This window comes from Schistocerca cancellata, chromosome 5, assembly GCF_023864275.1.
Source record: "Schistocerca cancellata isolate TAMUIC-IGC-003103 chromosome 5, iqSchCanc2.1, whole genome shotgun sequence".
Lineage (NCBI taxonomy): Eukaryota > Metazoa > Arthropoda > Insecta > Orthoptera > Acrididae > Schistocerca > Schistocerca cancellata.
In genome coordinates, this window is record NC_064630.1 from 322,025,778 (window position 1) to 322,042,441 (window position 16,664).

General features: G+C 37.5%; 1 protein-coding gene across 1 annotated transcript in view; it reads left to right on the forward strand.

Moving 5' to 3' along the window:
• Positions 1 to 711: 711 nt before the first annotated feature.
• Positions 712 to 16,664, forward strand: part of LOC126189033 (U1 small nuclear ribonucleoprotein 70 kDa) — a 46,230-nt gene continuing 30,277 nt past the window's right edge. Inside the window, exons 1-3 of the mRNA XM_049930863.1 lie at positions 712 to 1,012; positions 1,106 to 1,223; positions 13,908 to 13,972. Coding sequence (XP_049786820.1) covers positions 869 to 1,012; positions 1,106 to 1,223; positions 13,908 to 13,972 — 327 coding nt within the window. The 5' untranslated portion in view covers positions 712 to 868. The remainder of the gene's footprint in view (positions 1,013 to 1,105; positions 1,224 to 13,907; positions 13,973 to 16,664) is intronic.

The following is a 16,664-nucleotide window of genomic DNA, read 5'->3' on the forward strand; positions in this document are numbered from 1 at the left end:
CAGTTTGCTGACCTATGACGTACCTTCCTTCATGCTTCTACCACACACATCTCCCTCCTCCACTTTGATACACCACTGGAACACAATTTATCCTTTTGTACAGCCCTACTGCGTTTAGATGAGGTACATAAATTTAATATTTGTTTTAACTCACTCTATTTAAAGATAAACATTAATTTTATACGGTTAGATTAACATTTTTAATCTGCGAAACTATTAGTCGTAGAGAAAAAATGAATAGGAGCTTTTTTGTAGGAATTTTAATCCAGTTTAATTTTACACTGAGAAACATTTTCCCTAGAGGCCGCGGTCCTCGAGTAATTCGAGAAAAACCTTAAAAAGTTACATTTATACCCACACCCACCCAAACGCTCACACCGCTCCGGTCAGGATTTTTAGTATGTCGTTCAGATCATATCATCCTGGCACTGTACAAGAATATGCAACTAGGCTATTTTTTCCCCCTTATCCACCTGTTTTGGTCTTCGTTAATTGAGCTACTAGGTGAGAGGTACGTGCACTTTGCAACGGACATTAATGACTATTTATAACAAAAATGCTGAAATATGTTTGTAAAGTATCGCCTATTACACTGAAACGAGTAAATGGCATATGAATGAGATCAATTAAGTACATTTAAAGAAATTCTTTATATCTGTGGAAGTTATCTTTGCAATGATCGATTTCGGCGTCCTTCAGAGATCACTTAAGTGTTGGTATTCATGGATAGGCGGCCATTTTCATGTTGGTGGTAGTTGAGAAGTCGTGTTTGCGAATGTGATGTTAATTTGACAATTTTACCTCTGTCGGTGAAGAACCCGTGTTCATATTAATTTGTGGTATTGTTGAGTTCGTCACCTACACAGCAATGACGCAGTATTTGCCACCAAATTTGTTAGCACTCTTTGCTCCTCGTGATCCCGTCCCATATCTACCACCCGTTGATAAATTGCCACATGAGAAGAAAAACAGGGGATACATTGGTGTTGGAAATTTTTTGCAGTTTTTTGAGGTAAGGCAGTTATGCGCTCATGTATGTAGACAGTCCTGCAAGCACTTGGGTGTTCTATATCTCATATTTGGTGTTTTGAAAAACTTTCCTCAGGATCCCAAAGACACCCCACCCCCTACTAGAGTGGAAACCAGAGAAGAGCGTTTGGAGCGCCGGAGAAGAGAACGTGCTGAACAAGTTGCCTACAAATTAGAGCAAGAGATAGCTGTTTGTAAGTGAATATTTAAATTTGTAAATTTCATTGTGGAATTTAGGAGAGTGTCTACTCAGTTTTTGTTTATATGTGAACTTAGCCAGTAACAGATTTCTTTATTCACTTCATTCACATGTTTTCCATAGGCCTACCCCCTGGTTTTGATTAGATTATTCATTCCATAGCCCCACAAACGGGATCCTGCTGGGAGTGGAACATGTCAGATAAACACATTCCAAAAATGTGATTAGAAGAACTTGAGTTTCATTAATTTTAATGATCCTCCGTCAATAACCAGTAAAATTATGTGCATGAATTAAAATTAAACTTCCATTATTTACAGACTTAGATCTGTTTTCCATACAGCCATCATTCACACGGTAGGTAGTTACTTTACTTGGCTGTTACAACCAAGTATTGCCAAAAATTGAAGTATAATAAATTTTCATTATGATGGTCTACTGCACTTGTTGAGAAATTCTTGGATGGAATAGGAGTTGGCCACCGATAATTCTTTTAAATTATGTTTAAATTGTGTCTTGTCTGAAACTAACCTATTAATGGTTACTGGTAATGTGTGTTGCTGAATACTGGACTTATTTTCGGGCAAGAGTAAGTGATTTTAAGTCTATGTATATTGTTTTTATTCCTAGCATTTATACTGTACCCTCAACAGTTGGAAAAAAGAGATGTATTATTTACAACAAACTTAAGGAAGGAGTAAATATACTGAGAAGCTGTGGTTAGTATGCCCAATTCTTTGAATTGGTTTGGACATGATGTTCTTGGATTTACACTACCCATTACTCTTATTGTACACTTCTGTACTCTCAGAATTGTTTCTCGAGTTACCCCAGAATATACCATCTGACATAATGGAGGAAAAATAGGCAAAATATTGCCATTTTTTTATATTTATATCTTCTATGTCTGACATCATTTGCATTGCATACACAGACTTGTTTAGGCGCTTTTGAAGTTCGTTAGTATGTCGCTCCCAACTAAATTTATCAAGTTGTAATCCCAAGAATTTTACACTCTCAACTTCTCCCATTTCCATGTCCTCATATTTTATACTCACACTAGAAGGAAATCTCTTGGAAGTTCTGAACTGCATACAGTGGTTCTTTTCAAAGTTTAATGACAGTGAATTGGCTATGAACCACTTGATAGCTGCCCTTTCTGAATTTATATTTGATTTATTGTTTATTGCAGTGTTTGTATCATCTTCAAATAAGACAAACTTGGCATCTGGTAATGTAACAGATGACAGGTAATTAATATACACAAGAAAAACTAGTGGACCTAGTATGGAATCTTGGTAACACCACATGTAATTTCTTCCCAGCCAGATGTTGTCTGATTGCCTACTGCTGAAGTGATATGTAATGACACCCTTTGTTTTCTATTAGTAAGATACGACTGAAATCACTTTGCAGCACTACCAGAGATGCCATATTATTTTAATTCACTTAAAAGAATGCCATGATTCACAGTCAAAAGCCTTTGATGGGTCACAGACTATGCCAGTTGCCTCTAATTTGTTGTCTAATGAATGAAGGGCATTTTCGCTGTAAGTGTAAATGGCCCTCTCAATATCAGAACCCTTAAGAAACCCAAACTGTGACTTTGACAGTATGTTATTTTCACTAAGGTGCTTAAGTAGACATTAGAAGATAACCTTTGCAAAGATTTTTGAAAAAGTTGGCAAAAGTGAGATTGGTTGGTAATTTGACTGCATTTGTTTGTCCCCTTTCTTGTGGAGAGGTATAACTTCAGCATATTTAAGCCAGTCCGGGATGTTCCTGTGATAAGTGATTGATTACACAAATAACTTAAGATATGACTAAACTAACATGAACACTCTTTCATTAACTTTGTTGATATGTTATCATAACCGCTAGGAATGCTTTGATTTCAAGGACTTTATGGTGGATTCTATTTCTTTGTATGAAGTAAGTGTCGATTCCATTTTACTGAGATTGCTTGTGTGCACTGGTCTCGGATATTCCATTGCATAATTTACTGAACCTGACAACCCCATGCTATCGGTAACAGTGACAAAATACTTGTTTAAATGGTTTGCAACACGTGTGTTTGTTACCATGGTTTCATTTATTTTTAGAGCTATTTGTTCCTCCTAATTTATGATCCTACCTGTCTGTGACTTAACTATATCCCATATTGTTTTTATTTTATTGCTGGATGTATTTATCTTCTTCCCATAATGGAGGTGTTTAGATTTCGGGAGAATTTTCAATATTTTGCAGTAACTTTTGCAATGAGCTATAATGCTAGCATCGAAGGTGTCCCTACATATAAGATTGTTTCCTTTTTGTCTCACATGATATCTTTATCCCTTGTGTTATCTGCTTAATTTGGGTTACTGTCAGGGGAAAACAATTTTAAAATAAGGTGCTAACTTTATTAATGAATGTAAACATCCATCCAATTAATTTCTTTGAGCCATCTCCTAAATTTCTCGGTTTTTGACTGTTTTATTGGCATTCTGTACTCAGTTCTGATAGATGTTTTACCCCGACAGTTTTCAAATTTAATGTTAGGTGTTGCATGTCATGGTCAGATAGCCCATTTACTACTGGTTTGTAATGTGGCTTAGTTGCCTAGAATTGTCTATAAAGATATTATCAATGGCAGTCTTAGAACACTTGTATACCTTAGTTGGGAAATTTACAGTAGAAATTAAATTGAATGACAATGAAACTGATTTCATAATTATTCACTGACAGTGTTTTTCAGGGCATCTATATTAAAATCACCAGCAACCATTAGTTCTTTGTTTTTTTTTTTTTTTAATTTTGGGTGAGATGATAAGTCTTTAAGACTGCTTATAAACAGGTTGAAATTTCATGAAGGTGCTCTGTATATGGCTATTATTATAAAGGACCTATTATCAAAGTCTCTGTCCCACATTCTTCTAAGTGCTGCTCTAAGCAAAATTTATTAATATCAGTATTCTTAAATTTAAAACTGCTTTTAACAAAGTCATTGAGTTACTAGTTTTTCTGACTCCCATTTTGTTCTTGGTAAGGAAATGATAAAATATAATTTACGGAGACTTCATCAAGATCCGGAACTACTAAATTTTTAAACTATAAAAGTATCAGTGTAGAATATATCAGTATAGTAGTATCAGTATGGTGTTAGTATCATTTAAATATGTAGGCCTACTTACACTATTTACTCATTAGTAGTCTTCTTGATTTTTAGAAGTTGTTTTATTTTTACATCACATCAGCATACTGATTATTCTTGGTTCCAAGGAATATGTTTTAGAATTTTAAAGTTAATATTTGGTGTATGATTATCCTGCCCTGCTGCGTGCATTTCAGAAAGTCACTAGCTTTCCTGCCCACAGTGTTTGTTTCTCCTTGTTGTTAAAGTGTCTTCCGGAGATTAATGAACAAATTTGAAGTTTCAGCACACAACAATTTTTATTGTGAAGCAGTAGCAATTCTATACCTGACTCCTTTGTGAGGTCACTATGCTCACATATATGTTTGCATTATTAAGCTTGTCCATTTCGTATTGTCTAGTTCATACAGACATGTCCCACTGCTTTTGCCTATGCCCAACAGACTTAGCTAATAAATTAGACAGTCTCTTTCGAGTAAGGCTTACATTGAGACATAAACCCAGTGTTTTAAAACTGTTGTGTTCATAAATTGTCATATAACACAACACAAGAACTTAAATATTATGACAGAATTTATAGTGAAACGGTAAATTGCATTTAGTGTTCTTAACTTTATATTGTGATCCTATACCATAGGTGACAAGTCATGTTTTGGGCCTGTATTGAAAACTTTTTGGAGTTCTACCAAATGGTGCCAAAGAAAAATTTTCAGTAATTTGGTGTCCAGATTGGCCAGCAGTTTTTGTTGGTTCTTTACGACTAGTGTGGTATTGTATCCACCTGAAATGTTCATTCTGGTGACACTGATTTGTAGTGTTGTTCGAGGTAGGTTATGTTGAGAAAACAAAATTCAGTTGTGAGTAAGCAGAGCCAATGAATGTGATTGCTAAATAAACATTGTCAACCTGTAGCATAGCCTAATCTTTATATTGGTGTCACATTGAAACACCATGTTGTAAAACCTAAAACTAGAAAACATTAGACAAAGCCAAGTATTTTGATGTGTTTAGTTTACATACATTGAACATAAATTACAAACAAATGGAAGGTGTGTCCTCTGCATAACGTGGATCAACGGAGGTGTATGATTCCACCCGTCTGCTTTGACCGATTATGTAATGGTGTTGCAGTATGTGATGTCATTACGGCGCGGAGTTTTGGTTGAGTTGGTTGTGTTTGTAGATGTTGTCTTGTCGTATTACAGTGTGGAGTTTAGTTTGTGTGTGTGTGTGTGTGTGTGTGTGTGTGTGTGTGTGTGTGTGTGTGTTGGGTTTATTTTAGCTTTGGTGGTGGCAGAGTGGAGTTGTTGGCAGTGTCAGTGACTGAAGGACTGAAACTGGTTTCAGCGAGTTATCAGTTAAATTTTTTCATTTGTGTTTGCATTTTCGATAGGTTTTACTGGTTTGCTGTTTGTGGTGTGGTAAGGCATTTAATTTATTGTGTGGCTTCCTTTGTTAGATATGGATATGACAACAAAGTTAAATAGTGCGATGTTGTGGACGCAGATGGGGAGGACATCATGTCGTTGACTAAGTTTCTGCAGATGTTTGGATGATAGAAGAGACTCTGAAGTGCGGGGAAAATGAGATTGACGAGAGTTCCGACGTCTCGTACCAGGGACGGGTACATGTGGCAGTGTCCAAAGGACAACCTTTGGCGCAACATACAATACCTGGTTCGAGAAATCTAGGTAGGCCATGAGAGATTGTTTTGGTGACATGCTACTCTTGTTATAGGTCCTCTATTACTTTGTGTGCTTGAGAATGGAGTGGGAGAGAGGGTGGTGTTAGATTGATTTTCTTTTTGTAGGGAAGAATGTTCTGAGTATGTGAAGTATAGGGGTAAGTTGCGTGGGCAGGGGGTAGTGTTTGAGATAGACGAAGCAGTTTGGGAAGTGGAAGTATGGGAGGGGTAAGTCTCCAGTTGATTTATGGCTGTGGAGGGGGGGGCTGTTATTTTTGGGGGTGGGTATGCTGATTGTGTTTTCAGGGTTTAGGAGGGGTGTACTAGGAGGAATTGGTCGGGTTAATTGCAGAGTATGTACAGGGGTGTTTCATGGTGTTAGATGCTTTTTTGTCAAACAGGGTTTTGGGGAAGGGAGGTTATGATCATTCAGTAGTAAACCATAGTTAGTTTAAACATTACCAAGCTGAGGTCTATACTAATACAATAGAGGGTTTTTTTGGGGGGGGGAGGGGTGGTTAAATCACTCGTAGGGAGGGGGAAGAGGCACTCTTCTAACCTGTGATCTCCTTAAGATGAATATTGCTGGCGGAAGAGCGTCCCTGGGCATTATTGTATTAATTTAGTGTTTATTGGAGGGCAGTGAGTAAGATGTACAGGCCAAGGGTGGTTAGTTGAGGGGGTTGTTATTGGGGGGGGGGGGGGGGGGCTGTGGGTAATGGTTGTGGATTTAGGTGGGTGGGTTGGGGGGTCATTTAATGATTAATGTTGGAGACGATCTTTTTTATTGCAGTTGTTTTTAGTTGTAATGTGTGATTGAGTTCCATTTATTTTGTGGTTTCTATTTGTTGACAGATTTTTGTTTTTTGGGGGGGGGGCGGGTTAGGGTTGGTAGGTTGTGGGTGGTTTAGATTTTTCCGCGCATGTGTGCGTGTGTGAGAGAGAGAGGGGGGGGGGCATCCTAGTGTGTAGTGCCGGAATTTGTTTGTGGTAAGTAGTCTTTTTTTTCCATCTATTCTACGCGAGTTGTGGTGTTTCGGGGGGGGGGGGGTGGTGGGGTTTGATTTTATTTATAGCAGTTTTTTTTATCATCAACTATGGTTGACCTGTATGGGTCAACGGAAGTGTCAGATTCCAGTTTTTCCTGTTTCAGTTGTTGGTTTTGTGATGTTGATAGTAGCTGTTGAGCTAGCGAAGGAAAAGCCAACATGCCGCTATTGTGCCTTTTTAAATTTTCAAATGTTAAAATCGTTGTCTCAATCTTAAAATTCTGATGAGATTTTCTAATAGACCAGCTGCATTCTGCTGAAGTGAGAATCTTTTCATGAGTAGAAGTGTGCAATTCTTCTTTCAGTCTGATGACAATATTACCAGAGCAGTAAAAACTCTCTACCCAAACCAGTTGGCTGTTGTAGCTGGTAAGGCTCAAAGCCACTGGCCACTAGCAGACACCACTTGACTATTCATTAAGCTTCAGATGTTTGACTTGCTGTTTAACATAAATTGTGTTAGCTGATCCTCAGAATTTTAAGAGGGGCGGCTTCAAGAGAGCTGCTGTTAGTGTTATGACTTGCTCACATCCTCACATTGTCCAGTCCGTTGTTTCTGTAACTGCAATAGAACCATTTGTTTTCGTGTTCTACGTAACTATTAACACAACTTTTGTCCAACTGAATCATGCTTGTTGAGCTTTTTCAGCTGATTTGCCAATTTTCTCCAGAGAAAGTCAGACATTTTGCAACCATTTGCTGAAATTACATCTCTGCAAATGACAACTTGAAGCATATCTAAGTTACCAAAAGTGCACACAGGCAATTGCTCTCACCGTAACCTGTGTCCTCATGTTGTCTGTATAACTTACCATCCACAAATTGCTTTCATACATGGCTAAATTTTGGATAAGTACTTATAGAAGAGACTTCATTACACATTTATATTCCATTGTAACAAATTTCTCTTCCAGGCAAGCTTTTCTTGCTGATGCTAGTCTTCTGTTTCCGTTCTTGTTTATTCTTACCATCATTTATTTGCTGGTCCATTAGCAAGACTCTTCTTATTTCATTTCCCATTCTGATTGCCTCAGAATCACCCGACTAAAGTAAAGTACACTGTTACCTTTATTTTACTTTTATTTATGTTCACCAAAAACATCTTTGTAGAACATTTCAATTCAGCGCAATTGACCCTCCAGGTTCTTTGGCATCTGACAGATTAGAATATCATTGGCAAACTGCAAAGTTGTTTCTTCTCCTTGAACTTTAATTTCCTTTCAACATTTCTTGTCAGTTTCCTTCATTGCCTGCTGAGTGTAAGGAAGAGAACAACAATCAGACCATTTTACATCCTAAATGAACTGCAGGAAAAGTTGTCACCCATGTAGCCACTCAACTAAAATAGACCCTCAGTCCAGTTGTTAAAATTGAATTGTGAAGGCATGTCTTATATCAAGGGGTGAGTGCATTGCATAAATTGCCGAGGAGGAGTGCACTGGCATCATCTGCCTTCAGGAGCTCCATATAAAAAATGCCAAAGAGCTGAATAACAGGGCAAGTATTGCAATTTGCAAGATAGCGAACTATGCCTTCTTAGCGCACATGGTTCGGCAAGCTACGTAAAAGGTTATCTAACTGAATGTCGTGCAGAGCATGTGGTTTGCACTGAAGATGTCCTGGAAGTCTTAACTCTCAACTCCAAAATATAAACATCATGTAGTTACACAATATGGCCTGATAACATCACCACCTCTGTGCCTCACTCTGCCGTAAACATAGATGACTTCAACAGCCATCATACTGCCTGGGGATAGGCATCGAACAGTGATGGTGAGACAGTGGTGGAATGGGTGGAAGCTAACAGCCTGTACCTACTATATGATGCCAAAGGCAGCAAAACTTTCTACTTGGACCTCTTGTTTCATCATTAGAGACCAGTTTGACAGCACAATACCCTTTTGCTGTAAAGTGTTAAACAGTTTCCCTAAGCGTCAGCAGAAGCATGTCTGCCTCACAATAGGCCTTAAAGTGCCAGTCCTTAAAATGACCAAACTAAAATGATGGAATTTTAGAAAAATAGATTGGGACATCTTCTGTAAAGAGGTCAAATTGAACATTCAAAATGTTCCTTCTACTGTAGGAAACACATTTTAGCCACCCTGAAGGAAGTAGCCGAGAAGAATGTAGCTTGGTGTTTCCATAGGTTTCAATCGGGGTAACCAAACGACCTTCCATTTGTCCATAGTGGACATCGTCAAGCTAAAACTATAAATCCATAAATTATCATCCGGCTGTAAAAACTTACCTGAAACTGCTTCAGCCCCACTTCGCGACCGCAATGCTGCAGCCACGAGTGCTTTACTGAGTTTTTTCTTTGTGCATGTGTTCGGGTTAGGTATATTTCATACCCAGATATGTACAGTTTAATTGTCTTGAGTGCATTCTATATAACTGTTTATTTTAATTATCACATATCTTCTGTCATATCTATGTACTTAACATGCCCTTGCTTGGTGCTACTTGTTATGCAATGTTTTGTGTATTGTAATTTTTTCCTCGTGTGAAATATGTTTAGAACTGCAATTTGACTTCTGTTCTATTAGTAGATAATCACTTGCCACCTGTACTTTGTGATTTCAACACTGATTATTTCAGAGAGTGTATGTGTCTGTATTTAGAAAAGTATTTTTCTAAATCTGCAAATGCTTATAAGGGCTCAGTACTACCTTGCATGTTCCTATATTTCTGCAGAACCCTATCTCACCTCCTTAGAGGTCTGCTTCTGCGTTATGTCATTTCTTCTATTAATAATTTCAGTGTTGCCACAAGTTCTGGAAATCAGGGAATATCAGGGAAATTTGAAAAAATCTCGTCTCTCAGTAGAGGAAATGGTTTGTTTACTGAGATGTCACACATTGTTGCTGGCTGGGCACATCTGAGTATATGCACTGCTTCCCTATGCCCTCATTCTTACTGCTTCTCCCCTTCCTACCATTCCCCTCAGCTTATAGTCAGTGTTGTCTGTCTTGTCACTAGCCAAGCAGCTGCCAACGAGAGGCAGAAAGCTGAGAGGAGTGGTTTGAATCTGATTCTTAGACAATTGACACAACAGCCAGAGACAGCAGTCATGTGAGCTCGAGTTGTCTGAGTGATTGGGTGAAAGTATGTGTGCTCCCTCGTTTTCTGACAAATGCTATGGCTGAAAATTTGTGAGTGTGATTCTTTTCTATGTGCCTGTCTGCGGCTCAGTGATCATCTTCGTGGTGAATTGCTACCTATCCTCATTAGTATTGATTCTCAGAATATTGCGCAAGGTATCTGTTGATGGGATTGATCACTGTGGTTTCTTTAATCATTGTGGTGTCTGTCAAACATGAATGGCTGTCCACACAAGTGGACATCCATGATGGGTCAAAACCACAGGCCATTTCTGTGGGTATCTTTAACGAATTGGGCCTGCTGATCTGAAGCCCATCATTTCCCACTGATGTGCAGGCCCTACCTGTTGGATCTAGTGTCACCGATCTGCCCACAGGTCGAGCCTGTCTCTGTGTGGTGTAACGTGGCAGATTTTCGTCAAGGACCCAGCACTGCATTGCCCCTAAGTAGGCCATACGCCACAGGTAATGGATTTCAGGAATTAAGACTGTCTCATCCCAAGTACACTGTAGAGTGTAACATTTTATAGACATTTTATTTATTCTAGTAAATTTTGGCACTTCGAAAGTAGTCCATACATTAGAAAGTAGGACGTTAAGAAGAAAATTGTGGCACTCACTGGTGCTTTGTATGGTATGTACACACTTTTCTTGCAAGAAAAATCACAATACCTGTAAAATGAAATGATCATTTGACACTGATGGCCAGGAGGCCCCATCGAGGGAATTTCTGCCACTGGGTTGCAAGTCTTCGTTTAGGTGACGTCACATTGGGCAACTTGTGTGTCAGTGATCATGAAATAACACAACACCCAGTACACAAGTGGAGAAAATTTCTATCTCAGCCAGGAATCAAACCTGGGCCTGCTTCATCGTAGGCAAATATGTTACCACACAGCTAAGCAGGCGCACACACAATACCTCTAAAATAAGACGTTTCACTATGGGTATTAACTGACAATAACGAAAGTAGTAGAACCAACATTTTATTTGTGGTTGCCTATAGTGCTGGTTTATGCAACTTTTTCCCGCCTTATACTCTTCTTTCAAGAGGCCTACTTTTGTCGGAGATTAATTTTGAAGTCAGTGAAAGTATTTTAAATCTGTCTCGCGACTCGAAGGAAGCGTGTATTTTAGTCACCAAATGTATTTTGTTTTATTGAAATAAAATTGCATCAGTTGTCTTAATGAAAAACACATACCATTTGGCTTGCTTTCTCCGTCTAAATAAAATTCTTTACAAAAGATTTTGATGTTAGTACTTAAGCTTTTTGTTCACTGATTTTGATATACAGAAGTCACTACATTTTTGTCAACTTACATCTTTACTCACTCTTGAGACCACTGAATTTTTCTGGGAAAAACGTTAACACTTGTCTGGAAATCACGGAAATATCAGTGATTTCACTTGGGGAAACTTAGAGCAACCCTGAATTTGTTAGTACTTCACAATCAATAATTAAACTTCTGGTTTAGTGGTATTTACAACTGCCAACACATTCCTTCTTTGAAATTGGGTTTATATAGCTCTTGAGCCCAAATTGTTCTTCCCTGTGGTTGGTGTAGTTATTCTGTGGTAATTCCTGATGTTATAGGAACACAAAAATGACAAAACTTACAGGCTTTATAAACAAGCTGTTAGGTTAAAATTTCTCAATTAGATCTTCCTAAGCCAAGTACATGGAATACATGGAGAGATGAAGCTACTTAAAATTTCAGAAAAAATTGCCAGAATTTATTACAGATGTTTAGTGCCACTTAGAATGAAAAGTGACCCAAATGAAGTAAAATATACAGAATGTTCACATGGTAAGCTGTTAATAAAGCCTGACATTATCAGGAATGTAGAAAGCGTTCTCTAATAACTAAAAAATAGCAGAATCTTTTAATGGCCAGGTCCCATTCACGTAAGGCAACTAAAATACTGCTAGTAGGTAGTTTTGGTTGTAAGTAACAGTCATGTTCAGATTGTCCACATATTAATTAAAAGGCAGTTTGAACGTAAAGTGAATGTACCAGTGATTATGCAATGACATGCCTTTTTTAATTCATGTTGCTTTCTACACAAATGCCTGTCACTACATGAATACCATTACTCTTACATCTTGTTTGTTTTCAAACTACCTTTAATATTTACATGATCTGAAGGTGGTTGTTACTTACAATCAGATCTAGCCAGTCATAATATTTTAATTGTCTTATGTAAATGCCATCTAGACATTAAGATTTATAAGGAAAAATAATTTTCATGAAGTGAACTGAGATTTTCACTTTTACTGCAATAATTATTCACTGATTCTCAGCCTTTCAAAGACAGCAAAGAAATTCACTGTGACATTTTGATATATCCTCTCTTAAAAGGCTCCCATAGGGTCCTTCAAAAAACATAATGGCTTTGATGTATTCCAAATTACAAACTTTGTTTTCAAAACACATTAAAAAAATACCCAAGCATATTCACCTCCATTCTCTCTTGAAACGTGGAAAATCCCTGGCATTTGACCTCCTCTTCTGTGCTGTCAAGCAAGAACTCTGAAATTCACGATGACTGCCCAAAAAGACCCATTAACTCTTGGCTGCTTTCTTATTTATTGATGTACACCAATGATTTGAGGTAACCTTAAAGAAAAATCACAGGAGGTGGCCATCTTTTAAAAAGCAAATGCAAGTGATGCTGTCCACACAAATCCACACACAACTGTCGCTTACTGTGGCTGCATTCATTTCCCTTTCTTGAACCACGCTGGATTTTGGCTCCCAGAATCAGTAGTTCTGTTTATTCTCAATTCTTCCATGTTTATTCTCATTTTTCCTAATGGAAACGCACATTGTTACTAAAGGTGATAACGCTTCTCATAGAACTCTTTATCAGGAACCAGTCAACACATTGTTGTCTCTTCTCATAACTAGCTTCTTTCAGCTGCTGTGTTAACTGAATTCTGTGCGAATGGTAATGGAGATCGTACTATGTGAGAATTTGCCGTATTGAAGCATATTCTGTGCCCAGTTCTCGGGAACAGCAAAGAGCAGACTTCACTGAATTGACAACCACACTGTCATCAATTGCTGCAGTGTTTCTCACAGATCCGTGAGAATGAGGGCACCCAGAACCCATTACATTTCACTGTTGGACCCATAACATTGAATTTCACAATAAGTCTGTGGCCTGTTGATTCATTCGGTGCTTCATTGTGTTCTAGAATAACAGAAACTCTCACAGTTATGCAATAACTTTCTTCATTCTAATAAAGTGTTCTCAATATTAGCTCATCCTGTGCAGTGGTAAACTGGTCCATGGCTAGACACTATGGAGAAAGTCGGAAATGTGTGGAAATTGAAATTGATCACAACAGTGTGGTCAACTAATAAACAGAAATATAGTATACAGTTCAAAACTGATGCTATTTGTTTGGAACCTTTACTTGCAAAGTATTAAAATCCGTGGGCTAGAAATTTGTAAATCTTCCTGCGTTTGTGTAAAAAACATGCATGTTCAATCAGATATGTAAAACCAGATACCTTTGCTAAAACTACTCCACTGTGCAAATTGTATGTGTAGTCAACAAATTTTATTTGATGTGATTAAATTACTGGATTTTGTTATTTTTTAGTGTTAGATGTGATCAGTTACCAAAAAACGTGTGTGTGTGTGTGGGGGGGGGGGGGTTAAGAAACAATTATTTTCATAACTCATTTGTGCAATTTTTTTCAGGGGATCCTCACAGTATTGCTACTGCAACAGGTGATCCATTCAAGACACTATTTGTTGCAAGAATTGTAAGTACACATTTCATCAGCGTTTTCATTCAGTTTGTGAAAATAAACCTCATAGATTTGTATTTGTCACTGTTTCCCATCTCCTGATACTTGCCTCAGAAATTTCATACAGCTCAAATTGCATCAACATGTTCTGGAAGTGTTTCACTATGCTTAGATTTTATGCGTAAATGATTTTGAATAGTTCATGTGAATGGAATTTTTTTCTTTTTTTTATGTTACCCAATTGTCAGCATGTGGGGAAACTTTTTGTTATTGAAGAAGTTAGGTGAACACATTATGTAATGGTTAAATATGACAAGCGGTTTCTTTACCGTAAATAGATCTCTAGGCTTGTAATAAACCAGCTTTAATTTTTCTTGTCTGCCTGCTTATTTCTAACATAACAAAATAAATGATTTATGCTGTGAGAAACCACCAACATCTGAAAATGTCTGTGGCTGAGTTGTCAGGTGTACATGCAAGTCTTCTGCACCAGTCTGAAAAACCTGGATCTGCTAAATAGCACAAAAATGTTTCAATTTTAATTTTGTTTGAAATGTCACCCCCTTCTTCTTCATGAAGTAAGTTTGCCAGTCAAATAATGTTTTATTGTTCAACTTGTAGATATGCCTTCAGTTGCTCTCTTCTGTGTTTCTTTGGGGTTACATATATCTTTTTTGCCTTCCAAGCAACATATGTCTTTCAATTTTTTACCAAGAAAATTATAAAACATTGCCTCAAAATAATTTATTCAGCTCAAAGTAAACTACAGAACTCGCTTCAAAAACTGGAGAATGTTCTCAACTTGAGATAAACATGTCTAGTTTTATGAACTGAGATTGTTCTTCGCATTGAGCAACATTCTCAGGTGATGTATAATCTCAGACTTGTTTTCTTGGGAATGTCCTCCAAGATTCTGAGAATAAATTACATTCTCTGTTTTATTCATAAAAGCCATTGGTTGCAGTTTATTAGTTTTGTGAACAGTCATCCCATGCATATGTGGTAGTTCATGTGCGTTGTCACCTTGCTTACTTATCACAACTTAGTGCTTTTATGCTATAATTGTCTTTCTTGATATCATTATGTATATTGTAGCTTCTTTTCCATTGTATTCATTAAATGATTGTTTTGACAGACAACAGCTTTGTGGTTTTATTTTTTTACATTTTTGACAGTCACATTTGATAAGCAAGTATTCGTGCATTGTTCTGACAACACTTGAACATTTGTTCATCACATGCCCCCCCCATAGCATCTGAGGTCCGCAGTTCATGGTCTGGTGGTTAGTGTTGCTGCCTCTGGATCACAGGGTCCCAGGTTTGATTCCTGGCCAGATTGGGAATTATCTCTGCCTGGAGATTGGTGTTTTTGTGTTGTCCTCAACCAAATGTTGGTTTCAGAACTCCGCTTTTCTAAATATGGACATATTGGAGGTCATTATACCTTTTGCATTCTGACGACATTTACAGACAGTTATTAGGGAAGGGTGGTTTATGACCTACAGTTTGTGGACTTTGAATCATTGGGTAACTTCACATTTTTTATATACACATCATTTGCTGATGTTAAAATTGATTAGTTATGGGAAAAGGTCCTACGACTAGCTGAGGATTAAGAGTCGGATGTATGGGAGTTTGAGTCTCTGTGCCACACACAGTACTATAAAACGAATATAAGCATTGGAGGTGTTTAAAGCTTCCTAAACATTGGGACCTGTGTTTGCTGCCTTTAGGTTTAGTGAGAAAAGATGTGAGGAGTCATTAAAGGTAAAGTTTTTTTATCAACACATTACTCCAAAATAATTCATTGGGATATAATAAGTTACATGGTAAAATTCACTCTTCTTTGGACTAGGGGTGTAAGTCCAGAAATAGGAAAAAGATAACAAACTTCAAATAAGAGTAAGCTTATTTAGGATATAGTACATTAATCAGGAGGGTTCTTTACATGCTCTCACAAGAGAGAAAAATGACTCTCATCTAGTTGTTTTAGTTATTCTAAGTGTATTGCAGAGGTATTGATTCAGTCTAATTTTTTAAATGCTGAACTGGTTTGTCATTAAGATTTTTCTGTTCTTAATTGCTACCCAGGTTGTTATGAAGGGGCTCATAATTTATTCCTCTGGGCAGCTGTGGTAGGCAACCTTAAAATTATTCAGCTTTGTAAATGTGTATTTTCAGAAGTTCTCTGCTCTTTTACTTTTTGTTGTTTCTCTAAACTCTGCTGAGGATTTATCTATAGATGAATTAAAAAGGTGAGTAGAAAGTTAGTAACATTACTATGCCACAGCTCATAATTTTGAGAATATCACACATTTTAAATATGTTCTCTAGTGATTTCTAGCTCTTCATTCTTGTTATTTCAGTTTAGAGTCCAACTGTACTGCTGTTCCATTGTTTGGCACAATTATTACATTTCCTCTAATTGTATTTCATTGTCAAAGATAGATATATTACAGTATAATAGTGCAATGAAACCTTAAGAGCTGGGGAGGGGCCGGCAGAGGTTAAGACCTATGTCCATTGTGGGGATCTACCAGTTTACATACGTATTACCATGATGTAACTTACTACCTGCTGGTCATTCACAAAGTCTCTTCCCTTTTCTCCCAGTCTATTATTCAGCATTTCCTTCCATTGTAATCCTCTTGAGTCATTTCCTCCCTCACTTGGTCTACCTTGTTCATGGTCTTTTTTCAGATTGTCCA